This window comes from Canis lupus, chromosome 34 (assembly GCF_003254725.2).
Source record: "Canis lupus dingo isolate Sandy chromosome 34, ASM325472v2, whole genome shotgun sequence".
NCBI lineage: Eukaryota > Metazoa > Chordata > Mammalia > Carnivora > Canidae > Canis > Canis lupus.
The window spans coordinates 12,971,875-12,999,212 of NC_064276.1; the positions used below are offsets into that span (position 1 = coordinate 12,971,875).

At 36.2% G+C, this 27,338-nt stretch overlaps 2 protein-coding genes across 11 annotated transcripts in view; one reads left to right on the top strand and one right to left on the bottom strand.

Moving 5' to 3' along the window:
- Nucleotides 1-15,504, top strand: part of ACTL6A (actin like 6A) — a 28,339-nt gene extending 12,835 nt beyond the window's left edge. For all 5 annotated transcript variants that reach the window (XM_025451484.3, XM_035710222.2, XM_035710223.2 and 2 more), the window contains 11 exons: nt 62-162; nt 1,050-1,147; nt 6,077-6,171; nt 6,495-6,601; nt 6,699-6,788; nt 8,301-8,362; nt 8,629-8,743; nt 8,893-8,973; nt 11,124-11,219; nt 13,676-13,762; nt 15,027-15,504. In XM_025451484.3, the coding sequence (XP_025307269.1) occupies nt 62-162; nt 1,050-1,147; nt 6,077-6,171; nt 6,495-6,601; nt 6,699-6,788; nt 8,301-8,362; nt 8,629-8,743; nt 8,893-8,973; nt 11,124-11,219; nt 13,676-13,762; nt 15,027-15,107 (1,013 nt within the window). In that variant the 3' untranslated portion in view covers nt 15,108-15,504. The remainder of the gene's footprint in view (nt 1-61; nt 163-1,049; nt 1,148-6,076; nt 6,172-6,494; nt 6,602-6,698; nt 6,789-8,300; nt 8,363-8,628; nt 8,744-8,892; nt 8,974-11,123; nt 11,220-13,675; nt 13,763-15,026) is intronic.
- Nucleotides 15,505-15,851: 347 nt separating this feature from the next.
- The window catches only part of MRPL47 (mitochondrial ribosomal protein L47), a 31,122-nt gene continuing 19,635 nt past the window's right edge, over nt 15,852-27,338 (bottom strand). For all 6 annotated transcript variants that reach the window (XM_025451488.3, XM_025451489.3, XM_025451492.3 and 3 more), the window contains 4 exons: nt 26,823-26,919; nt 21,443-21,573; nt 19,763-19,858; nt 15,852-16,078 (listed from right to left, as the gene is read on the bottom strand). In XM_025451488.3, the coding sequence (XP_025307273.1) occupies nt 15,955-16,078; nt 19,763-19,858; nt 21,443-21,573; nt 26,823-26,919 (448 nt within the window). In that variant the 3' untranslated portion in view covers nt 15,852-15,954. The remainder of the gene's footprint in view (nt 16,079-19,762; nt 19,859-21,442; nt 21,574-26,822; nt 26,920-27,338) is intronic.

A 27,338-nucleotide genomic window follows, 5' to 3' on the forward strand; every position in this document is an offset into this window, starting at 1 on the left:
AAAGATTCTGTGTTCATCTTCAACTAAGCATTGTTTTCAAGGTATTAATCTTATATTGTAGTTGAAGACTGGGATAGTTTCCAGGCTATTTTGGATCATACCTACAAAATGCATGTCAAATCAGAAGCCAGCCTGCATCCTGTTCTCATGTCAGAAGCACCGGTAAGACAGGCTTTCTTTTCTGAGTTTTGTAGTTGTTTTTTAAATTCATTCAAAGATTGTGTTCTTTTTTTCTTTAAAGAGGCATATTTTGAATTTTGAAAATTAGGGAAAGGAGGATTAATTTTTTATATCCTGTTACAATTTTTATTATTTCAGTAGTTAAAATATTCAAAGAACAATAACAAAGCACCCTAAATGGAATTTGATTATTTATTTTTTCCAGGGATTTATTTAACACTTGAATTCCTTGGGCCACTTCCCATTTGGGTTTATGAATTGTCCCGTATGCCCCAGGGGCAAGGTGTATCTGCTTTTATATTCTGTTTTCCAGGAGAGAAGTCAAATATGGAACTAGGGCTGGAAATTACTAGACCCAGGACTCTTGTGAAATAAATTTAGTAGAGTCCAAATTATCATAAATCATAAATTAACGATATTATCGTAACGATCATAAATTATCAATATTTTGTTATTGTTTTTAACCTATAGTTTTCTTTATGTGTACCAACTCTAAGTAGGAGAATTTGGTGGTTTAAAATTACCAGATTAATTCTTAAGATTTAATAATAGTTTATAAGAATTGTGATTTTCTTGTACTTTGAAGTCTGTAACTTGTAGAATTCATAGCAACAGATAATTATACTTTTTATTAAATAAATTTTCATTTATATTTACTGAATTTATTTACAGATAAATAGAAATAAATACACATATATTCTTTTTTTTTTTTTAATACACATATATTCTTATGAAGATTATTTTATGTGGTATTCTGTTTTTAATGCTTAAATCTTTGTTAATGTGGTGCTATATTGAATCTTGAAATAAATCAACATTTTAGTTTTTAAACAGTAAATAACTTGCATTTCTTTTTCCCCCTTTTCAAGTGGAATACTAGAGCAAAGAGAGAGAAACTGACAGAGTTAATGTTTGAACACTACAACATCCCTGCATTCTTCCTTTGCAAAACTGCAGTTTTGACAGCGTATCCTTGAAAGAGTAATACTCAGCTTTTCTTTCAAAGTAAATATGGTACCATTAAAGAGAATGCCCCCAGCAGGAAGACATGAGCCAGTTCTTGCTTGTTCAGAAGTTTGGGGTTTTTCTCTCTCTCCTTTTTTATCTTTCAGTATTTCTTATTGGAAAAGATATACCAGAAGTTATTAGAGGGAAATAAAGAAATGCTCAAATCCTGCTTGTTGATAAGGTTTTGAAATTTTTTGTTTCTTAGTAGGGGAATAGAAGATAGTGTTTAAGCAAATTCAAAGATTGCCATTTCCTTTCTCTTTTCCCATTACCATAGAAAAGTGGAAATTATATATAAATTCACTTAAGATTAAATCACCAATTTAAAATAAAATCAAATATTAATTGTAGGCATGTTAAAGGACAGACAAGGAAATGTTATGTTCTTATCTCAAAGAATATGTAATGTAATATTCTTGTTTAAAGGTAAATAATAGATTTAAATATAAGCACTTCAAAATAACTGGCAAAAGTTATGAAGAAGTACATGATTGATTATAATTTTTTGTGGAATTGTGGAAGTTCCCCAGAGGAAAATAGTTGCCTGACAAATGTTTATGAAGAGAATAGATTTGATTTGTATGAGGTGGGGGAAGGAGCCCTGTATTTAGAGTTCAAGTTGAAATGCTTACAAACTGATTTTGAATTAAGTACTTAAAACCTAGCTTCACTTTTTACTAATTTATGTTGTATACCTTCCTCAATTGCTATATTATTTAAGTAAATTTTACATATATGTGAGGGTCACTGTGGGGACTGTAATCTAATATTGTCTGTAGTGCTATTTTGAAGATGAATTTAGCAAAAGTGTGGCAGTAGAAAGTGTAAGTGTTCTTTCCTGTGAAGATTTCTTTCCTTTGAAGATTTCTGTTAGACTTCAGAAGGAAATAGGTTTGGGTCAAACTATAGAGACCTTACATGTTAGGTTTTAAAAATTTGAACTTTAGGGACACTTAGGTGGCCTAGTCAGTTGAATGTCTGTCTTCAGCTCAGGTCATGATCTTGGAGTCCTGGGATCGGGCCTGCGTTGGGCTCCCTGCTCAGCGGGCAGCCTGCTTCTCCCTTCCCTACTGCCCCTCTTGTGCTCTCTCTCTCTCTCTCTCTCAAGTAAATAAATAAATAAAATCTTTAAAAAAAAAAAATTGAACTTTAGACTCTAGAGAACCATTGCACGTTTTTGAGTAGACGATGGCACTGTATTATCTCATTAATACTCATTAATAACCCTCTCAAGTCAAAGTAAGCAAACTGGTTCAAGTTCACAATTTCAAGTGGCTTTACTAAATTTGAATATAGGTCTATTTGGCTACTTCCTTATAAAGAGTGTATAAACAGAATTGGGCATTGTTCTATTTTTTAACCTTTTTCTATGGAAAATTTTTAACACAGTATTATATTGAACCTCCATCTGCACATCACACAGTTTAATAATTTTCAACACATAGCTAACTTGTAGTAGTTACAACCTCACCCAGTCCCCCTCTTACTGTGATTTTGAAGTAAACCCCAAGGATGATACAGTTTTATCCATAGGAACTTTAGCATGGATCCCTAAAAGATTTGACCATGTGTCTAAAGACAAAAATAGTAATCACAACCTTTTTTAAAAAACTGTTTAATATATTTCAGTCTGGGCCCGACATCATATTTGTTCAGCATGTCTCTTTTCATCTGTAGATTCTATTCCCCCAGACCCTTTTTTTCTTTTGTAATTTGTTAAGGAAGTAGATTGTCCTGTAGAATTTCCTACATTTCTGGATTTAGCTGACTGATGTCCTTTTACTATGTTTTTCTAGCCCAGCAGATTTCGAACCTTTTATAACCAGAGCTTTCATGGATTATATCTGTCAGTGTTTACCATATTGGAAATTAAAATAGAAACAAAAAAATTAGATTTATTAGTTTAAGTAAATAATAAATCATTGTAGGTTAATATAAAATGTTTTAATGAAAATTAACTTTTCTAAAATCAAAAAAAATTATGAAAAGAGTGGAATTACTTTATATTTGTTCAGATCTCTTTAATGTCAGGCTTAATAGCAGATGTTGGATTCTCATATCTGTCTTTTGCATTCAGTCTGTTCTGTATCACATATGACATGGTCTTTGGAAAAGTCACCTATACACTCATGAGAAAATGACACTGGAAAAGGCAAATAACATATGAGGAGTATTCTAAAAATTGTTTTGACCTCTCAAACATGCATGGCTTCAGGACTCCTTTATACTTTAAAGAATTACTGAGGACTGCAAAAAGATTTTGTTTATGTGGGTTTTATCTGTCAGTATTACTGTGAGAAATTAAAACTAAGACTTTATCTATATGAAAGAGTGAGCCAGTGCATGAGGTGGGGGAGAGGCAGGAGGAGGAGGAGAGAAGCAGATACCCCACTGAGCGCAGAGCCCAATGTGGGGCTCCATCTCATGACCCTCAGATCATGACCTGAGCAAAAGAACCAGGAGTTGGATGCTCAACTGCTTGAGCCACCCAGGCACTCCAACTAAGAATTGTTTTAGCTTTTAATTATTCACTTAAAAATGACCAAAAAAGATCCATTAAGGTTAGCATAAATAACATTTTTATGAAAGATATGCTTTCCAAGAACAAAAATATTAGTGAGAAGGGTTGCATTGTTTTATCTGACTTAATTGACCGCTAGGTTATTATATCTGTCCACTTCAGGCTTTGTCCTCTTGACATCTCAAGCTAGTAAGGAGGGCTTTCTGTGAACCAAGCTGCATACTGTTGGAGAATGCATTTAGCTAAAAATGTGACAAAATCACAGAACTCACAGGTGCTGCTCTGATTTGAAGAGTGGATTAGTCTGTGTTCTGTTTTTGTTGGGCCCCCAAAGTCCTGGCCCTGAATAGTTTAGCAGTCAGTCAGAGATGTGGGTATATTTTATACTCAGATTTGGGTTTTACCCTTTCTGTTGTTTCCTGGCTTGTAGGGTTTCAACTTTACCTGTCCAGCTTTTCTTCCAGCCCTGAACTTCCTCTGTTCACTCAAAGTGGTGAAGGTGCAGTTCTCCACCACTGCTTTCCCAAGCCGTAGCCATGGAGCTGGGGAGCACCTGCAGGCACGGAAGCTATAAACTTCAGCTTCTTACCCCTTCCAGCGGCAGTTCTAGGAGACTAAATTTTGGCTGCTTTTGAAAGCTTTCTAGTCTTAAAGTGGTTATTTAAGATAATTTGTTCAGATTTTGATTGTTATTTTTAGGAGGGTCCATATATCTTTATGCTACTTTTTAGTCTGGTATTACTGCATCTGTCCTTTTGTACTAATAGAGCCTCAATTTAACATTTATATGTATAGTTGACCAAAGGTCAGTAGAGTACCAATATTAGCAAAGATAAATCACCAACCTGTCTTTCTGGCCATTGATTCTTATTGATTCTGATCATTTCTTACCCATTGCTTGGTTTTCTGCCGTTAGCCCTTCATCTCTCTTGACATGCTCTTTCTGGTTTAAATTATTAATTTCCTTGGCTTCAGACACCAGTCATACACTAACAGATTCCAAATCTGTACTGTTCTGTATCCCAGCTCTTTCTTGTGAGCTCCAGGCCCACATCTAGGTGCCCTACTAGAAATTTTTGTATTAGTTCTCTGTTGAACCACTTTAAACTCATTATGTCCAGAACTGAATTAATCTTCTCTCCTCTCAAATTTATTCCTTCTCCAAAAATCGTCTAGCTTCCAGTTGCACAGACCAGAAATCTTTCTCTTTAACCCTTCAAATTTAGTCAGTCATCAAGACCTATTTTTTTTTCCTCCCCACTACCTCCAAAATCCATTTATTTCTCCACTGCCACTGCTTTAGGTGTAAGCTATTTCCAGGATTATTGCAACCCATCTTCTCACCTTGTCCATTCCCACTGCCCCTCTAATAATCTTTGTTAATTGCCAGGCTGCTTTAAGCCAAAATCATGTACATTCTTGCAGGCTCTCCTGAACTACTTTGCACTTCCTTGGCCTCACTGTACCCTCTTGCCTGCTGGCCTTCCTACATGTTCCTATCTTCCCTGTCTTTTCCTCCCTACCTTACATTTGGATTTCTCCAGCGTTGGTTAAGTGGTTTCTCCTTTATACCCCTAGGACACCCTGAGCTGTTCTTTTCACAGCATTACTGATTTTTACTAAACAGGATACCCTTCAGGGTAGAGCCTGCTTCGGGTCACCTTTTTGTGCCTTCTGTGCTTGGGAATGCCAGTGCCAGATTGATACCTTCCCTCAGTACCAAACTTATCACTAGGCACATAATAGATGCTCAGTAAATATTTGATGACCATGTGAATGGCCCTACTCCTGAGTACTGGTTTATGAGGTTCATGACACAGGCCTTCTGCAGCACAGAGCTGTGGAAAGCTGGGATCTGCCGATATATTTGCTGGCCATTGAATCCACCTGCAATAGCTTTCCTATTGATTTGTTGGAACTGCCACTCAGCTGCTACACTGCTGAAATATTTTTTTTTTAAATCCTCTGTGGAGAATGGTTTTAGTTCGTAGCTCAAATGCCACAGCCTACCACTGTTCGTACCGAGTTTCTGTAGATTTTGTTAAATGCTTCTTAATTTGTTATAAGTCCTTTCATCTGTCTCCAGAGACTTTGAAAGATTGTGCTAATTTTGACCAGTTTAATAGATGTCTCTCTCTGGGATAAAGGTTTCCCTGACTTCCTCTCATCATCATTATGGAAGTTCTGCCTATTCTCATTTGTCTTTAACCCAGAGTTATTTGACACCAGTTTTCATCCCTGGATTAACTTTAACATATCTTAAGCCATAATACACATGTTTAAGAATGCTTTAATAAAACTTTCCCTTTATAATAAATATTATTTTAGGAGCCTTGATACCTTCTTTTCCTTAATGCTTTAAACTAGATTTGCTAATGGTCGTTCTACTGGGCTAATTTTGGACAGTGGAGCCACTCATACCACTGCAATTCCAGTTCATGATGGTTATGTCCTTCAGCAAGGTAAATGGATTTAACTAGGGTACACTGAGATGATGTTAGCTGCCATGAAGACATAGAAAATACAGCAGTGATTGGACTATCACACAGTGATTGGTATGACTTGGACTATCAAGTCATACCAGTTTCCAAATAAGATCTCTTTGTTAAGGGTTTTTAAAAAATATAATGTATATTTAAACTGATACATGGCTTCATTCATGCTTAGAGGGATAGTTCAGTTATTTCTACTTGAAAAAATTATTCATATATAAATACACAGAAGAATTTGTCCCAAGGAGCTTGGGTTTAATGCTGTCCTAGCCTTGTTTAATCTGTTTTCATAGGCATTGTAAAATCCCCTCTTGCTGGAGACTTTATTACTATGCAATGCAGAGAACTCTTCCAAGAAATGAATATAGAACTGATTCCTCCATATATGATTGCATCAAAAGTAAGTGATGCCTGGATTTTCATTTTGGAATTTATCTCCAACTCTCCACCCCTATGTTGTGAACCCTCCTAACCTAGCACATGCTCTTGGTACTCAGGAAGCTGTTCGTGAAGGATCTCCAGCGAATTGGAAAAGAAAAGAGAAGTTGCCACAGGTTACAAGGTCTTGGCACAATTACATGTGTAATGTAAGTAGCCTTACTCTCTTCATAAAACTATTATAGGCTGTAAGTTTTTTAATAGAATGTGAGCGGTTTATTATTTTTTTTCAAGATTTTATTTGAGAGAGAGAGTGTGAGCATGAGCGGGGGGAAGGGCAGAGGGAGAGGGAAAAGCAGACTCCCCACTGAATGTTGGGGATGCATTCCAGGACCCCAAGGTCATGAACTGAAGGCAGATGCTTAACCAACTGAGCCCACCTAGCACCCTGAGCGCGTATATATATATATATTTTTTTCTTTTTTTCAGATTTTATTTATTTATTCATGAGAGATGAGAGAGAGAGAGGCAGAGACACAGGCAGAGGGAGAAGCAGGCTCCATGCAGGGAGACTGACATGGGACTTGATCCCGGATCTCCAGGATCAGGCCCTGGGCTGAAGGCGGCGCTAAACTGCCGAGCCACCTGGGCTGCCGCTTTATAGTTTCAATGATATTTTACAATAAAAAATAATAGCTTATTTTTAGAGGAAGGGCTATTTTTTGTATTTGTCAAACAAGTTGTCTCAACAAACTACTGCATTCATTTACATTACTATGATAAGACCTGGAAAGAACTTTGATTTTGGAGTAAAAGCAAACATTATGTTATTCTGTTCATTTTTTTGTCTAAGATAATAGTTTTAGTCTGTAGAGACCTGCTAGTATGGCTCAGTTATGTTCTTTTTAACATCAGTCAGCCATATTAAAAAAAAAATGTGTCATTAAAAAAATGTCGTGTTAAAAAAATGTGTCATAGTAAGGAGCCAGTAAGATTCTCTTTACCAAAAATCCATCTCCGAACATATAACTTAGAGGAGGAGAGGTTAGTAAAACCTCTCACACCGCAATGTACATTCATTTCTAACAGTAAAAGGCTATGAAAGTCATAATTTGTCAGAGGTATATCCTGTCTGATATTTTTTTACACCTAAAGATAAAGATTTTTTGTGGATGTTTAGTAGAAGGAAAAATTGTGAAGATGATTAACAGTTTGTCTAGATATTAAATGAGATTTTTCATTAGCAGCCCAGAGGTTGTATTTATTTCGTAGCAAAATTTTTAATTGTTTTATACTCTGTGCAGTCATTAAAAATTACATAAGATGCCATATATGTGTATATGTATACATTACATATTCAGATAATCTTGCATCTAAGTCTAGGCTTATCTTTAAGGAAAGAACAGTGTTCTGAAACCAGTTTTGTTATGCAGGACAGGTATGAGGGTTCCTGATTTTTTTTTTTTATCTCATTATTGTTCCATAATTACTGTTAATTTAAATGTCATATAATTTAGTTTCTAATGCAGATGTTTAGAATTGGGTTTCTTGATACTCTGAGTCCTTGCTGGATAGATTTATACCCATGAAAGGACTTTGCCATCCAGGAACATGGTCCAGTTTCATTAAGTATTTCAAATATAATATTACAAAAGTATAGATTGCAAAGACAAATCTCCATAACCTTGTTTCTTAAAAACTTTTTTTTTTTTAATCCATAGTGTGTTATCCAGGATTTTCAAGCTTCAGTACTTCAAGTATCAGATTCAACTTATGATGAACAGTATGTTTTCTTATCTATAAGATTTATAATAGCTCATTAAAACCTTCATACTAATCTTCTCAACACTGAATACTTCATAAATGAGGAGAGAAATATGATTTATTTAGTTAAAGAATTGCAGAATACGCTTAACTGGTCTAAAGGTAAAAAATTATGTTAAATATTGAATAACAAAAGATATTCTGCTTTCTTAGAAGTTGATAATTTCTTAGTTTATAATTTCGAATAGGATTCTGTCTTTTGTTTAATGTTTACTATGTTTTCAGAGTAGCTGCACAGATGCCAACTGTTCATTATGAATTCCCTAATGGATACAACTGTGACTTTGGAGCAGAGCGGTTAAAGATTCCTGAAGGATTATTTGACCCTTCCAATGTAAAGGTATGAAAGCTTGATTCATAATTTGCATGGCTTGTCCTGTATATGTGAAGATCTTGTGTAATTATAAAACCTAAATAAGACTGCCTAGATATTCTTGGGTATGTTGTTTGAAGTTCTTCTGTGGACTACTCATTTTTATTTTGTTGTAGGGGTTATCAGGAAATACAATGCTGGGAGTCAGTCACGTTGTCACTACAAGTGTTGGAATGTGCGATATTGATATCAGACCAGTAAGTGTCAGCCTCCTGCTTATGGTATAAAGGTATTTTTTAGGGTAAGAGAGTGCTCCCAGATCAATATTTAATTAAGTTGGCAACTTTGACCCTTGACTTTGAAATCTATTTTAGAGTATGTAAAATCATGAAGTACTAGAAAAGGAAAAATCCAGAAATCTAGAGCTATGGTGTCCAATGTGGAAGCTACCAGCCACATGTGACAATTTAAAATAAGTAAAAATTTAAAATTCTGTTCTTCAGCTGCACTAGCCACATTGTAAATGCAGCTAATGGCTACTGTAGGACAGTGCAGATAGGGAACATTTCTGTCATCACAGAAAGTTTTTTTTGGATAGTGCTCTTCTAGAGATTTCCTAAAATGTGACAAACCAAAATAAATATTATTGGTGACTTTTGTTGTATATAGTTTTGCTACTTTTATTGTTCAGAAAGGTGTGGGTTTAAATTACGTTATAACTTTTACATGGAGCTTAGAGGATCAACCTTCATATTTTTTGTGCTTTGCCAAGTTTTAAATGCTAGCTCCATATTATATACATAGTATTTATTAGATCGATTATATCTTATTTAAACCCTAGATTCAATTTGTAGCCAACATACTGCCTTAAAAAATTGAGTTAATTCATTTGCTTAGAGCATAGTACCAATAGCTAGGGATGTATTAAAAAACACTTTCAAGGGATCCCTGGGTGGCGCAGCGGTTTGGCGCCTGCCTTTGGCCCAGGGCCCGATCCTGGAGACCCGGGATCGAATCCCATGTCGGGCTCCCGGTGCATGGAGCCTGCTTCTCTCTCTGCCTGTGTCTCTGCCTCTCTCTCACTCTCTCTCTCTGTGTAACTATCATAAATTAAATAAATAAATAAATAAATAAAATTTAAAAAAAAAAAAACACTTTCAAAAAAAGACTTTTGGGTGGCAATGAAAAATGTTCTATATTTCAGCTAGCACCTAGCAAACACATGGTGCTTCTAAGACAATAGGGATGTGCACACAGATTTTTAACACACACTCAAGGCCACTTTGGGGGAAGGCAATTAAATTGAATTATACTTACTATAAGAGTGTGATAACTTTGTTTTTAGTGAGATTTCTCCCTTAATTAACAAATACTGATTGCAGAGGACGTGCTTCTATATTCCATTTTCTCTTTTAAAAGTTAGAGGATTTAGATATTTGGAATAAATTTTTAAAATATGAACTTAGCCATTAGAAAGCATACAGGTTGACATGTATATTAACTAACAGAATTAAAAAAAAAAACTTTAAAAAGCAGGCTGACATTTAGCTTTCTGATACGATACATACATGCAAATTAGAGGTTGTAAGTAGGAACTGCTTGTAAGTAGGGACTCAGTTTTTTGGGGTGGATTTTGAAAAAAAGTCCCTATGTGGTTCTGATGTATACCCCTGCAAAAGAGAAAGGTAACAGTCATTTTGGTCAGGGATCTTATTAGATTATGCACTGTCATAATCATTAAATAATCTTCACTGTCTAATTTTGAATACTTCTAGATGAGCATTCCAAGGTGAAGGTATAAAACATACCTCTACTAAATATTGGCAGCTATCTGCCAAAAAATTATGATTGGGTTTTAGTTTTAGAATAATTGCTTTAAATTAGTGGTTCTTAAGCCTTAATCCACATTAAATCATCTGGAGGGTTTTTTGTTTTTTTTTAAGATTTATTTATTGATTTTAAAGAGAGGGGAGAGCACACACGCAAGTGGAGGCAGGGGCAGAGAGAATCTTTAAGCAGACTCCCTGCTGAGCACAGAGCCCCAAGGCGGGGCTTCATCCCCTGAGCCTTGTGATCATGATGGGAGTTAAAACTGCATTGAATGCTCAACCGACTGGGCCACTCAGGCGCCCCAGAATCATTGGAGTTTAAAACTAACAAAACCTTTGCCTGGCTCCACCCCTGGATTTTTATTTAATAGCCCCCAGGCATTGATGTCCTATAAATTCCCTAAATGAGTTGAATGTGCAGCGAGGATTGGGAACCACTGGATCAAGCTACTAGATCTGTATAGAAGTAAGAAAATTAAAAAAGGGAAAATTGTAGAGGAGGATATACTATTAGTTGTAGTTGTATTTAAAACTGTTGGAAACATTTGGAACTAATATATTTTTGTTTTTTATCCTAGGGTCTCTATGGCAGTGTTATAGTGGCAGGAGGAAACACGCTAATACAGAGTTTTACTGACAGGTTGAATAGAGAGCTCTCTCAGAAAACTCCCCCAGTAAGTTTTGTTTGTTCTTTAGTGGTATTCTTCAGTCGTATGTGTCATCACTGGTAGAATCTTATAGATTAAGGTTTGTTTTTCAGTAGTAGATTGATACTTTGTGTGTGCCTAACATAGTATTACCTAAATAAATAGCCCTTGTGGATTAAATTGTATATAGATGACATCTTTTCATAGAGGACTTTTGTACTATTTGGATCTTTTATTCATTGATTCCATATTTAAGTACCTTTAGTCTGCTAGGCACTAGGAATATAAAATATAGTCCCTGCCCACAAAGGGCTCAGTCTGCTAGGATGAATGGACGTGCATAAAGTTTAACATACTAAGTGGTGTTAGTATGTCATGAACCACTCCAGGGAACACTGTAGATCAAGCACTTAACTCCCTCATGAAGAAGCTGTATGAATGAATAGTTCAACTGGTTGGTAATTTATGAAAGGCTATCTAGGTGGAGGGAATATCCTGTGCAAACCAAGAAGGGAAGATGGCATATTCCAGTATTTCAGCGTAGTTGGCTTATAGTCTGTGCAGAAGTGGGAAGGGTGATATGGCTGGAAAGATAGATGGTGTATTAATTTCCTAGGGCTGCCGTAACAAAGTATCACAGACTAAACTGGGTGGCGTAAAACAACAGGAATTTGTTTTCTCTGTTCTGAAAGCCAGAAGTCTCTCTCTGAAACATACAGATGAGAATTCTTCTTCTTAGCATCTGACTGTCTGCCAGGAATCCTTTGGTAGTTATTGGATTGGAGCTCCAACACTTCCATCTGTCTCCATTGTCATAAGGCAGTCCTCTTCTCATGGATCTGTTCTTTTCATTATAACTCCCATCCAATGGATTAAGGGCCCACTCTGTTCCACTATGACCTTACCTTAATTTGTATCCTAATTATATTTGCAAAGAACCTATTTCTAAATTAGGTAACATTCACAAGTACCAGGGATGAGAACTTCAACATATCTCTTTTGGGGATATAATTCCACCCACAAAGATAGGTACCAGGTCTTGTTGCTTATTAATAGTGAACTTTTGGGATGAAATTTGGCAGGACTGCAGAGCTCCTGTGTTTGTTTTAAAAAAGATCACTGGGTACACTGTGACAACTTGTAAAAGGATTTTAAAAGGATTAGAAGAATGTGGTTTGAGGAGAAGGTCTGGTACATACTGATAACAGAGTAGTAGTCATAATCTTTATATTTTAAAACTTCTATCAAGTAGTTTTTTATATGTTACTCTGGACTAGTAGTTATAGTAAACGAAATGTATTAGGAGTTACATGGGCCCTAATGTTATCCATAGAATTTGTATATTCGGTAGTCTTTTTGTTTCTCATATAAAGGAACATTTTACATATGGCACATTTATAATTGTTATTTAAATACTAATATAGGTACATGATTAACACCTGATTACTACATTCTTGGAGTATATGGTCTGATCTGGAAAAGACCTTAATTATATAGTACTAATTACTAGGTTTGGTAGGAAGTCCCAGAGTAATGACTGTCAATCTGGGCTGTCCAAGATCTGGTCAAGAGCAGTTAATTATCCTGGTCATTTAGGAGGCAATTAAAGATCAATGCAGTAACAAAAAAAATTTCATTGCAACAGATATCAACCAGTTCCTCACCTATAAAAATCCATATTCATTCCTCCTGCACCTAGTACCTCCTCCCTTCCATATTCCACGCCCAAAAAATACACAGTTTTCCACTGTGTAAGACTCAAACTGTGTGCTTGTATTAAAAAGCAGGGAAATATCAACAATTTGAGAACTATCCCCAGAAACAAACTCCTAGGTAGAGGGAAAAATCTCTTGATGCAGGGAGATAAGGATAGGACTAAGCCATAAAACCATGTTTATCAAGAAAGTGTGACTTCAAACTATAAACACTAATTTTGGAGGAAATCCGTATGAATCAAAAAATTAACCTGAAATTAGATGTCTGTATTTTGATTTGGAAGTGGAGGAGGGTGGAGTGACCCAAGATAGGACGGATTAGGACAGCATGAAGGCCTAAAAATGTAGTAGCGATCAAGTTGAGGAGGACAACAGGAAAGGTGGCAGGTTGGGATGATAATTAGATTTGATGTTGGAAGAAATGAAATGGTGTATGAAGCACTTAACACAGTACCTGATTTATAGGTAAGTGTTCAGTATGTCTTTGCTATTCTGGGATATAAACTGTGAATGTCATACTTTTTAATTGCAGTTTCCTAAGGTTTATATAATTTATTGTCAAATATTATACTTTAAGGCCACAAAGTATTTTTATGAAAGTACTTTATATAGTAATTCAGCCATGCGTACTATTAGCCTAGCTGTTACAAAATAATCATGTATTACCATTATTTGAAACAGTTACTAGGCAGTCATCAAAACTAAATTTTCTGAGTTGAATCACCCATTCTTAATTTGATTGTACTAATACTTCTCTCTCTATTTTAGAGTATGCGGTTGAAATTGATTGCAAATAACACAACGGTAGAACGAAGGTTTAGTTCATGGATTGGTGGCTCGATTCTAGCATCTTTGGTTAGTAGCTAAACTACTTTGAAAAACAGTCTATTGAATCATTTAACCTAAGTGTACCAGTGAGTATAGTAAAAGATTAAAAATAATTCCAGGGCATCCATCATCTTTGTATTTTACAACTATCAAATGAGGAGAGGACTTAATAGCAGTTCCACATGTTCTGATTTAACAAAATGCTTCCGTGCCTAATCAGTGGCTATTTGTCAGCCCAGTTTCAATTTCCCTTCTCTAAGAAAAGTGGGAATTCAACTTACTTACTCCTGCCTCTTCTCATACTCCCATTGACACTGGTCAGGACCTCTCTGTAGCACAGTTAAATTCAATCATTCCTTCTCAGGTCCAGGCTGTTCCCTGGCCTCTTGGTGAGGTGGAGGAAGTCAGGAGTTGGCTTTGGGGGCAAATGGTGAAGTCATGATGCTGGATTTTGCATGTTACTTAGATGGTGCCTGCCTTAAATCAGGAGATAAAGTTCTTGTACTTACGTGCACCCTAGACTTGGAGGATTTTCCCTTCACCTCACAGCAGCCAGAGTAAATGTCATGAAGTACTTACACTGAACATTTTTAAGCTAATAAGTGTTTGTAGCTGTCTACTTATATATTTGTTCTATTTCCAATCTTTTTAATAGATCTTTTTTAGATCAAAACAGGCTACCATGCATGAATCCACTTGAATAGAGTCCATCTTAGGGAATGGATTTGTCCTACTTTATGTTTTATTAATAATGTAGCCGAGGCTCCTTCCTCGTTGGGTCATTTTCCTCCTTTCCACCTTCTATAGCGCCTATATACTATTGTGTGTGTACTTGCAAAACTTAGTCCTGATGGATGAGCACTTTTGGGATCTAAATGCTGCCATTAGTCAAGTGCCAGAACAGCTCTTCAATTCGGTACTGGGATCAAGCCTTCCAACAACAGTTTCTATTGTTGTCATAGGTTGGCAGCGAGCCATAATAGCTAAACCCCCCATCTTCCTGTCTCTAAAGCCTCGTGACAGTTTGAATAGGAATAGGAAGACTTAATATTCTTTCCAAATTGTGTCTGTGGTGTTCTGGAGGAGGGCAGAAATAGAGGAGTAACGGAAGACTTATTTTGGGGGGAAGGGCTTAAGGGTTCTTTAAAGATTAGGAGTTGTGAAGGTATTTATTTATTTATTTATTTATTTATTTATTTATTTATTTATTTATTTATTTATTGGTGAAGGTATTTAAAAAGTATTTTCTAATAAAAAGGCACAATATATAACTTTTCTTTCCATTTTACAGGGTACCTTTCAGCAGATGTGGATTTCCAAACAAGAATATGAAGAAGGAGGGAAACAATGCGTAGAAAGGAAATGCCCTTGAAGAGAGTTCCCAAAGCTCTTCCTTCCTGTGTCACCTTAAGTTTCATAGCTTTAGTATACTCAGGAAAAGAATGACCATCTTTTGTAGAATGTTTATACATTTTTGCATATTTCAATTTCCACTTAAAATTTTTAAGGCTTTAACTGGCTCTATAAATTAAGATAAGTTTGTGCTTTCCTTGAAATGCACTTATTCTTATTACAAGCATTTTATAATTTTGTATAAATGTCTATTTTCTCTAAATATTTTGCTTTCAGTAAAAGCTTTCCAACTCTGTTTAGTATGTTAATTACCAGTCATTGGTAGAATTGGTTTTTATTGACTAGTAAAACTTACTGCCTATGCTTTTTATCTTAGGCTTGCAAAATTAAATAAAAATTATTAGCCATTCCAGAAATACTTTTTTGGATTTTTGTTGTGTTGTGACTTCCCTACTTTAAGGACTAAATGTATTTATCATGATTTTGAGTGAAAGTACTCCCTGTTTCTTAACAGAAATATCCACACCCCCTTTATATGCTATTAGCCAAATAGTAAAAATGTTACCGGAATCTCTGCCTTTGCTGTAACCAGTTGACATCACTTTCCCGCTCTAAGGTACAGGTGGTATTAAGTCTGCTTAGATGCCAGAATTTATAAAGTGGGTATTTGAACTTTATACCTGATTTTTAAAAAATCTTGGCAGAAGTATGACCACTCCCAGAGTTAGCATGCTATATTAACAATTAAAATAGTTGATAGTCATTTGACTAAAAACACAATTTCTTTATATAAATTAATACATATTTACTTTTGTATATAGACTGTTATCCAAGGAAAACAAAATGGCAACTTGAACTCAGACATCTTAGACTTGACTTGACTTCTGGGCTTCAGAAAGATGTGGAAACTTTTCCTGAAGAAATTTTTCTTTCTTTTTCTCTAAACTTTTCTTTCTTGCTTCAATGCGGGCATGTTTCTCAAGTCTCAGTCTAGAATAATAAAAGCATAAGAGCAATTTACACACAAATATTCCCCTGTTATTCAGTACCATCAAAATATGTCCAAATCAATTACTGAAAAACCCAAATCATGCCAGCCTCCATATTAGGTGTGTCATGTAGACTATTAAACTTGAAAATCACTGCAAACCTACACAAGTCAAAGATGAACATGAAATCAAAACCATCTGTAACCCTATACCAATTCCTCTCTTTCCAACCTGAAAAGAATGAATAGAGCTTGTGAGCCTGTAAGAGACTGGGCTACCTCTCTATATTTTATTTTAAAAGCACTAGTTTAAAAAAAAAAAAAAATATATATATATAAAAGCACTAGTTTTTACTGAATACGATAGATTTTTTTTTTGTATCCTGAGAATACATCCTGAGAGTTTTAGGAATTCCCCTAATTCCAAATAGCACTCAGTCTACCATATCATTTTTCCCTGCAACATAGAGAATAAAACTGTACTAAGAGATGATGCTTAGGTGCTAATTAGACTTGCCGCTCTCTATGTGAGTTTGCTTCTACTCACGCTCAGCATCCCAGAGCGTGAAGCATTTGTGCCTCAGCTAAATTCTTTCAACCTCTAGGGTCACTTATGAATCAAAATTGCAAACAATAAATTCATGGATGTCAAGCCTCTACTGTACTCGAGTTGATATTTTCCAGGAAATTTTATTGATCACTAGGCAAAAGTTTATAAAACGAGAATTAAGAGAGATGCGGTGAATATCTTAATATGCTAGTGCTGTGAGAGAGGTCAGAAATTTGAGACTAATTCCATTTGGGTGAAGACCAAAATAAATGTATATTTTAAAAAATATGAGCTATTTTGTAAGTTAAATATAAAAGCTAAGCAAAGCTGAAATCATATTAGTCACTCTATTAATCAATCTTTGCTCCAACTAAATTTTGACCATAAAAAAAATAATAAACCCATATGAGAGAATAAAGGTTAGCTATTCTTAAGACTATTCAGAAGATTATGCTTCATGCTCTGAAGGTAAGGCTAAGAAATTTAGTTTCAAAAACAATAATTAGAACATATATAAGGCGTGTAAGAGTGACACTGGATTAATAAATTCTCACACATTATTTTAAAAGTATTTATAGCTTCCACCTTACATGAATAAGAAGACAAAAGAGCCAAATAGCACACTAGGCTTGGAGAAATCGTGGAGGGAAAAAGGATACATAAACTTCTTCAATTGCTTATCATCATGAACTGGGCCTTAAAGTGTGAGTAATGGAGATTTCAGACTTGTAAATAAAGGAGCAGCAAAAGAGGGGAAAATGAGCAAGACTGTTCAGGAAACAAGGAGAAGGTCTGCCTTTTATGAAGGATAAACAGGTAACACTTAAGTTGTGGAAATGGTGGGAAGGAGTTGGGATTTGTTCTATAAACTTTTCAACAGTGCTGATGTGATAAAAAGGTTTGAGGAAAATTAGCCAGGAAGCAATATTTGAATGGACTGGAGTAAGGAAGATGTTCAAGAATTCATTTTGAGGGGATCCCTGGGTGGCTCAGTGGTTCGGCGCCTGTCTTTGGCCCAGGGTGTGATCCTGGAGTCCCGGGATCGAGTCCCGCGTCGGGCTCCCGGCATGGAGCCTGCTTCTCCCTCTGCCTGTGTCTCTGCCTCTCTCTATCTGTGTCTATCATAAATAAATAAATCTTTAAAAAAAAAAAAAGAATTCATTTTGATGAAGAGGGAATGCACTAGGGCAGAGCCGGAGTAAAGGAAGACGCAGACCTGCAGGCAGAATTAAAGACTGACTGCATCTAAAGGACTGCTGATGAAAAGGACGAGGGATGCTTAATGCCCATGTAGAATGGATGTACCATATCAAGGGGTTCTGGACCTATTTCCACTGATGGTGGTCCCCCCAACCAAGCAATTCTCAGACACAAGCAGAATGTCTGAGACGTCAACTTAATTCTAACACTACCTAGGTGGGAATTGCATCAGAGGCTGTCAGCTGCGCTCAACAACCTGCTACAGCCTGGAAATTCGCACAACTCCCTCTCCCTTCTTGAACTTCAGATGCTAGTTCCAAGTCCAGGTGGTTGTCTGTACTTCTGATGGGCTGGCTATAACTCAGGCTCCCAAGACCTGCTCCTTAGTTTCGACTAATTTGCCGGAGTCACTCACAGAATTCAAGAAATCCCTTTACTCACTAGATTATTTTTTTTTTTACTCACTAGATTATTGATTTATTATAAAAGGATAGAAAACTCTGCATACAGACAGAAGAGGTGCATAGGGCAAGGAGGAGTAGGGCGTCCCCCTCTCCAATCACCAAGTGCCACTCACCAACAGGGAAGCTCCCTGAACCCTGTCCTCTTGGGTTTTTATGGAGGATTCATTACAAAGGCATGCGTGCGTGATTAAATCATTGGCCACTGGCAACTGATTCACCTCCAGCCCCCTTCCTCTCTCCAGAAATCATGGAGTGGGCCTGAAAATTTCAACCATCTATTGGAAGGTGGTTCCTCTAGCAACTAGACCCCATCACAAGGTGCTCTCCAAAAGTTATTAACATAACAAAAGACACTCCCCATCCCCACAGGGGTTTTAGGAGCCCTGTGTCAGGAACAGAGGAAGACGAAATCCATACTTTTTATTAGAAGTCACATTACAATAGATCAAATTGGAAATAAGGAGAGGCAGCTGGTTTGATGAGAAAGATGAAAAATTTAAACTATGATTCTAAAATATACCATAAGATCTGAAAGTCCAGTTTAAAAGATGTATTTTATTTTTTAAGCGTATGTATGTATGTATGTATTTATGGTATGGAAATATCATCTTGGGAGAGAAAGTAAGTTTTTAAAGAACTCCTGATGAAAGTAGACCATATGATCTAAGGCAGTTGTTTAAAAGCTGTGGGTTTTTTATGCTGCCAGAATTTACTTAAATTTCCAGCTGCTTTCCTGCCTTGAATTCTGATCTCTAGCCAGTAACCTTGATGTTCTCCCCACCCCGCTTCTCTCCGCAGCCACTGCCATGGGAATTGAGCAGCACACTTGACCTGAAACCACAAATTTGCCAATTCTCTCCCCTTCCAATTGCAGTTTGGATTCTGTCTGCTTTTGGATGTGGATCTAGTGTTCTAAAATAGCTGTTTTCTAAAATCCTTCTTTGTTTTTATTATTATTAGCTGCGGTCTTATGGAACCACTTCACTCTACTATTATAACATAAGTCCTATATATATATTCTCCCCATTGAATAATAAACCCAATGAAGAAAAAAAATTTTATAGAAAATATTTGGAAATCAACATTCTGTAAGATAATATGACTTCAGATTTAATGCAGCAGGCTCCTCTCCTCACCCTAGCCCCTTTTCATTTCACCAACCTTGCAATAAATATGAGCTCATATGTTATGTAAAGTATTTGGATGTTCCTTTTCACATTAGAGAGGAATTTAATCATGTACTTACATAGAGATTGACGAACAGAAAGGCAATAAAAATTTTTGAAAGCATATACACTAGAATGTTAATAGAAGCTATTTCTGGATGGTGAGATTATGTAAGACTTTAATTTCATCTTTTCTACCTGATTCTTCTATTTTTTTCCATAACGAACATGTATTACTTATGTAAAAGCTTAACTTGTGTCATCTAATGAAAAGATAAGTTTCGTTATTAAGGGTACTGTGCTCACCTGACAAAACGTTCCACATAGGGCATTGCAAAGAATCGTTTCCTATTGTATCTTTTATTTAGGTACCAAGGTATAGGCCACTGCTTGAATTTGTGCCTGCCAAGAAAGCAAAAAGATATTGCCTTACTAGAAAATATTTAATATATTTTTCACTTTTTACAAACAGAGTTTCAGCCATCTTTGAGCTAAATATGTTTTCAGTAAAATGCATAGAACTGGCTTTTTTTTAAAACTGGCTTTTAAAAGATTTTACAGGGGTGCCTGGGTGGCTCAGTCGGTTAAGTACCTGACTCTTTATTTTGCCTCAGTCATGATCTGAGAGGGTCCTGAAATCAAGCCCTGAGTGCTCAGCACGGAGCCTGCTTAGGATTCTCTCCGTCTGCAATAACATTAGCATAATTAATATATTATGATATGCCATATGTTCTTTTTGACAGAAAAAAAACTTTTTAAGGAGCTCTGCATTTAAAAGGCTATCTTATAAATATCATAACATGCAATACTTATAACATGCAATAGAAAATTAGAGAAAAGGCATTGGAATTACAATGTTTGAGTTAATAAGCTACATTGGAAAGATGATATAATTGCTTTGTTCACTACTTTGTTTAGCTCTGGAAAAGTTAAAAGGAAAATTTTAAAAATCTAACAGAACAGCACTCATCCAGATTCTAATACTGACACAGATTCTCTCCTCTATTTCCACCCTTTCTTAATTGATCTCAACTGACTTAATCCAAATAAATATTAGTAAAAAAATAAAGTTTCTAGTTAGATGTTTTGGTAACTTTTCTCTTTTCTGTATTGGATTACACAGAGTACAGCTACTTCTCTACATTTGGCTCCAAGCAGCCCCATTACTGCAAACTCCATTAAAAGATCCTATCTAATGAGTAAGCACTATTATAACTTGTTTAATTTCAAGAGTACAGGGAAAGTCTCCAGCCACGCACAATGCCTTCTTCATTTTGCTGACCGATGTTTAAAATTCTACCAAGTACGCTTCCTTTTAGCAGCTTAATCCAAATGTAAAAAAGCCCTGGAAGAGACAGATTACACTGGGTCTTCTCAATTATTTATATTCAGATCCTTTCCCGAAGTCTGAAAGAACTTCAGGAACTAGAGGGACAAACGGTAGAAAGATGTTATGAAAATAAACGGTTTCATAATTTGGACTAGGGCTTTACCCTCATGGCACTGGGAGCAAACTCTGAAATGGGTTCATATGGCCTTATCCTTGAGAACTTCTTTTTTTTGTTGTTTTGTTTTGAGAACTTTTATAATTTCAGGTTCATAATGGGCAGGTATGTATCCTAAAAATTAGCCTCATGGTATTTATAACCCTTTGAAATTATATGTGCATGTGTACATTTTTCTAGGGAAAGGATCTATATAACTTTAATCAAATTTTCTAAAGGTCATATAACTGACATAAGATTAGGAACTACTGTCATAAAGAACAAGTAATTGAATCACGAGAATCAGGTGCCTAGCCTACCACATAATGCTACCTTCATTCATGTACTAGGGCCCCAAAGGGGCTTAGGGACCACTGTTTACATTGGATACATCTGTAATATATTTCATATGGTGAGACTTTTTATAAAAGATACTGGACAAGAGAGTGAGGCATAAGACTTCCACTCTCATCTTAGAAAAACCACAATGAAAACTATATACCAGATGATTCTTCCAAAGATGTCTCTTCTCCAAGCACCAGGTCTAGCTTTTTCTTGACCAGTCTGAAGAAGTCTTAGGGCATCTTCTCTTTCCTGGACAACTTTATCTAATGCATCCATGGAATCTATTACCTGGTAAGATAAGAAGATGTAATTTCAACAATCACCTACAACAAATATAAAAAACAAAAACAATCCCCCTCCCTCCCAAAAAAAACATAAAGACTATGCTACAGAAAACCTTAATGAGTATTTTTGCCAAAGAACCATTCTGTCAAATATTTCCTAAAAATCTTTTTGGCACAGGTATGCATACATGGGTGTTTATAATATTTTTTGTAATTTTTTAAAAGTTTAGTTTCATTTATTTTTTTAAAAGATTTATTTAGGGGATCCCTGGGTGGCTCAGTGGTTTGGCGCCTGCCTTTGGCCCAGGGCGCGATCCTGGAGTCCCAGGATCGAGTCCCACGTCAGGCTCCCGGCATGGAGCCTGCTTCTCCCTCCTCCTGTGTCTCTGCCTCTCTCTCTTTATGTCTATCATAAATAAATAAATCTTAAAAAAAAAAAGATTTATTTATTTGAGAAAAAGCGAGAACCTGCACATGCATGAGAGTTGGAGGAGGAGCAGAGGGAAAGAATCTTCAAGCAGACTCTTGCTGAGTGTAAGCCTGACTCAGGGCGTGATCTCACAACCCATGACATCATGACCTGGGCTGACACCAAGAGCCAGCTGCTGAACCAAGTGAGCCACCCAGGCACCCCAAAACTTTAGTTCATTTAAATGAAAATCTACTTAGCTCAAATTTCCACATATATGTATTAGTTTTGTTTGGCGTGGGATACACTTGCAGAGATTCCGTATGAACACCCAATTTGACTCCTGTTATTTCAAAATTCAATGAGCTATTAATTGATAACAGTTTGCTACTTTTTAATACTAAAATTCATGTTCTGGCCTCAACTAATCAGTGTCCCCTAACACACAGACACAGATGTTTTGACCTGTCAGCTGCTACTAATACAAACAGAATATCAGTCTACCCTGATCCTAATCTCCAAAGATCCATCAAGATGCAAGAAGATCCTATTAGAACCTCATCTATTTTTATCTCTTCACCACTTCTATTGAGTCTTACAATGCATATAATAATATATTGGCAAGATAATATATATATTTTTTATAAATGAATATTCATATTTGGGTACTATAATGACAGATAAGCTAAATTTTTTCATAGTTCTAAATACTGAGAGGCATTTTTAGCTGGTTATAGTATCCATGAGCATCATAACAAGTAGAAATATCGCATATACACATCTGTTTCTTGCAAGAGCCCTCAAAAACAGAAAGTGGGGAAGATTAGATTATAATCTTCTAGGGGCACCTGAGTGGCTCAGTTGATTAAGTTCTGACTTAATTTTGGCTCAGGTCATGAACTCAGGGTCATGAGATTGAGCCCCACATTAGGCCCCATGAGGAGTGTGGTACCTGCTTAAAATTCTCTCTCTCTCCCCCTGTACCCTCCCCTTTTTAAGTGCACATTAGAAAAAAAAAAAAAAAAAGATAGTCTTTCAGATGGCTGTGGGACCCAAGAGATGTGAAGGCCACAAATTTAGACCACCTCATACACTGCATTCAGCTCACACTCAGTGCTTCTGTTCTTGCTTCTTCAATTAAAGTCACACTGAGCAGCTGAAGCCACGTGTAATTCCTCTTTACTACATGAATTTCTACAAAATCTCTGAAAAATAAAAGATGGGTAAGAATGGTGAATCCTATTTTGAAGACACACTTCAAAGAGTAAAGAAACAAGATTGGTCAGGGTCTAACACAAAGGTGTAGCCTTTAGGAACTTAGTAAGCCTGGCTGTTAACGGACTACATTAGAGTTCTCCTTACAAGGTTACTTCTCGGGCTCCTAACTGAAATCTAATGTTAGCTTACAAAGAAAGTAAACGGCTATTCAGTCCACAAAGCTAACATCTGATTACTCATGTTCATGCCACCAGAGGAGAAGGAAAATCAGAAGTATCAATGAGATACACTTTATTCAAAACAAATCAACCTAAAAAAGCTTTCTTTCCTTTCTAGTTTAACTATTCCAGAGCCAAGAGTATCCTTACACACTTCCAAATCTTCAGTTTATATCTTAAATTAAGAATAATTATTTTAAAATATTTTTCTTGATAAATTTTCCTTCGTAGTATGTCACAAAACACTGAGAAGACTCCATACATTTGAGGCTTAAAAAAAATTGCTTCTAGTTTATCTGGAGAAATGTTCATTATTTTTGGATTGTACTTATTCAGAGATAGGTCCACATATAGGACCTATGGAGATGAAGTTCACATCAAAATATATATTTTTTAAACCAGGGAGGGGAGATATTCTGAAGTTTAAGAATTTTAGAACAAGCAAAAGCAAAAGCTTTTCCACCAAATAAATAGCCAATGCACTTTTACTAAGACTCTCTAAAACGTAACTTTCCTTAACAGAATTAGCAAATATATCTGAAAATAAAATCTCAATACTTTATAAATATTGTGTAGCAATGAGGAAACTTACCACCCAGATCTTAGTTTCTAAATACATCGTTCTCCACTAAAAGGAATCAGGGTATTCTTCTGTAAAATGACTGATTCCAGGTCTGGGGCAGGAAAAGTACAAAACAAATCCAGAATACTTGCTATGCCTCATGAAAGAATGATAAGAGCACAGGGGCCAGCTTGAAGGGACTCACATTGGCCATTAAATCTGGGATGATGATATTAAAGAATTATAACTCACTGAATAAAATTGGAATTGAGGAGTCTGCAGTGATAGGAAAGGAAGAAAGAGGAGGGAAAACCATTTCTTACAGAAAAAAGCTAACCAATCAAAATAGAATGAATCATGGAATGAGAAAATCACCATTTAGCAAACATCATAGTAAAAACTGATCAACAGATGCAAAAACTGGTGAGTCCAAGTTTGAAGAATTACAGTATACTTACATGATTTCAATACAAAGAAAAATTAGTAACTATATACACAGTGGAGAAACCTGGCAGAACCACACTAACAAAATTATTAATGTGAACATCAGTAATACACAAAAATCCCCATCCTGTGCCCAATATGCACTGTGAAGAATACAGTATCACTTCTATGATATTTCTGATTATATGATCCAATCATAATGTATAAATATTATACAAATCCAAATTGGCCTAGACTCTTTAAAAATGTGAATGTCCTGACACACAAAGAAAGACTGAGTATCCAGATTAAAGGAGGCAAAAACTGAAAACGAATAATCCTGGATTTTCTTCTGCTATAAAGGATGTTAGGATAACTGATGAGAGAGATCTGTGGATTAGATAATAGTACTGTATCAGTGTTAATTTCCTGATTTTGAAAATTGTACAACAGTTATATAAGGAAATATCCTTGTTTTTTGGGCAACATATATATAACTATTTATGGATCAAGGGACATCATGTCTCTAACTTTTAAACTTCTGAAGAAAAAATGTGTTATTTAGAGAAGGAAGCAGAGAAGGATAAAGCAAATGCGGTAAAACATTCACTGGGGGAAACTGGGTGAAAGGTACCTCTATACCACTCTTTTTAACTTTCTGTCAGTCTCATGTTAAAATAAAGTTTAAAGAAACAAATATGCTATGGATTTCAATTTTCACTAAGTCAGAATAACTTCTTCCTAGTTAGGGTAAATAACTGAAATTTTATGCACTAGCTTCTTAGACTCTGGGCAGGGATATCAGGTCCTCTCTTAGAGGCAGCGTGGCAGTCACAGCTGTTGAATAGTGCAGAGAAAGCAAAGCGGAGCACAGCTGAGGCCAGGCAGAAAGCTGAGCTCCACTCTCATGGACTACTTACTATGGTACAGACACATCAACAAAGAGCTGCCTTCACAAGCAATCCAGGCAAAAATCCCTGAGAAATCTAATGAAATAAAACAAACAAAAAAAAGTCTATATGGAAGAACTAGCTTAAACGTGGACGGTGTGACACATGAAAAAGAAGAGGCAGATCTACATATACAGACAGGGAAAGATACCCAAGATATACTAGGTAAGTGGAAAATGCAAATGTCAGAAGAGTTTATACGGCATAACCAAATTAGATGAATTATTTATTGTAAATAAAAATAATGAAGCACACTTCTACATGCAGAGAAAAACCCTGATGGACAAATAGGAAACACGCAGAACTAATTACCTCTAGGAGTGGAAATAATGAACCTAAGGGATTTTTCTTTCTTTTTTTTTTTTTTTAAAGATTTTATTTATTTATTCATAGAGATGCAGAGAGAGAGAGAGAGAGAGGCAGAGACACAGGCAGAGGGAGAAGTAGGTTCCATGCATAGAGCCCGACGTGGGACTCGATCCAGGGTCTCCAGACCACACCCCAGGCTGCAGGTGGCGCTAAACCGCTGCGCCACCAGGGCTGCCCTCTTTTTTTTTTTTTTTAAAGTAGGCTCCATGCCTCACATGAAGCCCAATGTGAGCTTGAACTTACAACCCTGAGATCAAGACCTGAGCTGAGATCAAGAGCCGGATGCTCAACTCAGGTGCCTTGGGATCTTTTTTAAAGATGAAGAAAACCCAATTTGAACAACAGTTGACCTTCTCACAGTAACGTGAATATTCTTAACACTACTGGAATACACATTTAAAAAAGACTAAAAAGGTAAGTTTGGTGTTATATGTTTTTTACAATTAAAAAAAGAATGTATTAAAAACTTTGACCTAGGGACGCCTGGGTGGCACAGTGGTTAACCATCTGCCTTTGGCTCAGGGTGTGATCCCGGAGTTCCGGGATCGAGTCCCACATTGGGCTCCCCGCAGGGAGTCTGCTTCTCCCTCTGTCTATGTCTCTGCCCCTCTCTCTCTGTGTCTCTCCTGAATAAACAAATAAAATCTTAAAAAAAGAAACCAAACAACTTTGACCCATTGGTAAGGAAGTAGTTAAATCGGAACTAGAAATATAAAATGGATAGCTACTTTAAAGAGTTGGGCTGTTTCCTAAAACATTAAACATAAATTTACCTTACAACTCAGCAATTTTACTCCTACGTATTTATTCAAGAGAAATAAAAGCATGTGTCCACATATCTGTTGAGGTCTGCAGGTGGGAATGGGGAGTGACTACAGATGGGCATGACACTTTATTTTTGGGTGATAGAGATGTTCTAAAATAGTGATGGTTGCACAACTCTGTACATTTACTAAAAATCAAACAAATTTTAAAAAAGAAATTTACTTGCCAAGAAATGTAGGAACCATACATTTACATATTTTGGCTTTTTTTTTTTTTTTTTTTTTGTCATATTTTGGCTTTTATCCCACACAACAGTCTCCAGCCTCCCATAAATGTTACCTTTTCTAACCGCTCCGGACTTGGCATTGGCAATCTCTGCCGCTTGGCCTCCTGCTCTAGAGTTAGGAGCATGTTTCTTTCTTTCAGTAGGACATACCTATAGCAAAGAACACAAAGCTTGTGATGCTATTCTATGGCTACATTAAGGTTATAATTTTTTTAAAAGATTTATTTATTTTATAGAGACGCTGAGTAAGAGACAGGGAGCAGGGGGAGGGGCAAAGGGAGAGAATCTTCAAGCAGTCTCCCTGCTGACTGCAGACTTTGATACTTAACCAACTGGGCCACCTGGGTGCCCCTAAGGTTGTAATTTTTGACATCAAAACTGATGATCTGTACTCAAAAGTCCTTTAGAAATCTCGATTTACAAAGTATCATTACAAAGAATTATCCTTTAAACACAGCTGTATTGATTCTTACTCATTTGTTTAATAAGTTTTCCACATGCTACATACTGTACTAAGTGCCAAGAGTTATAAAAAAATAAAAACCAGTCCCTACATTCCAAGTGGAAAG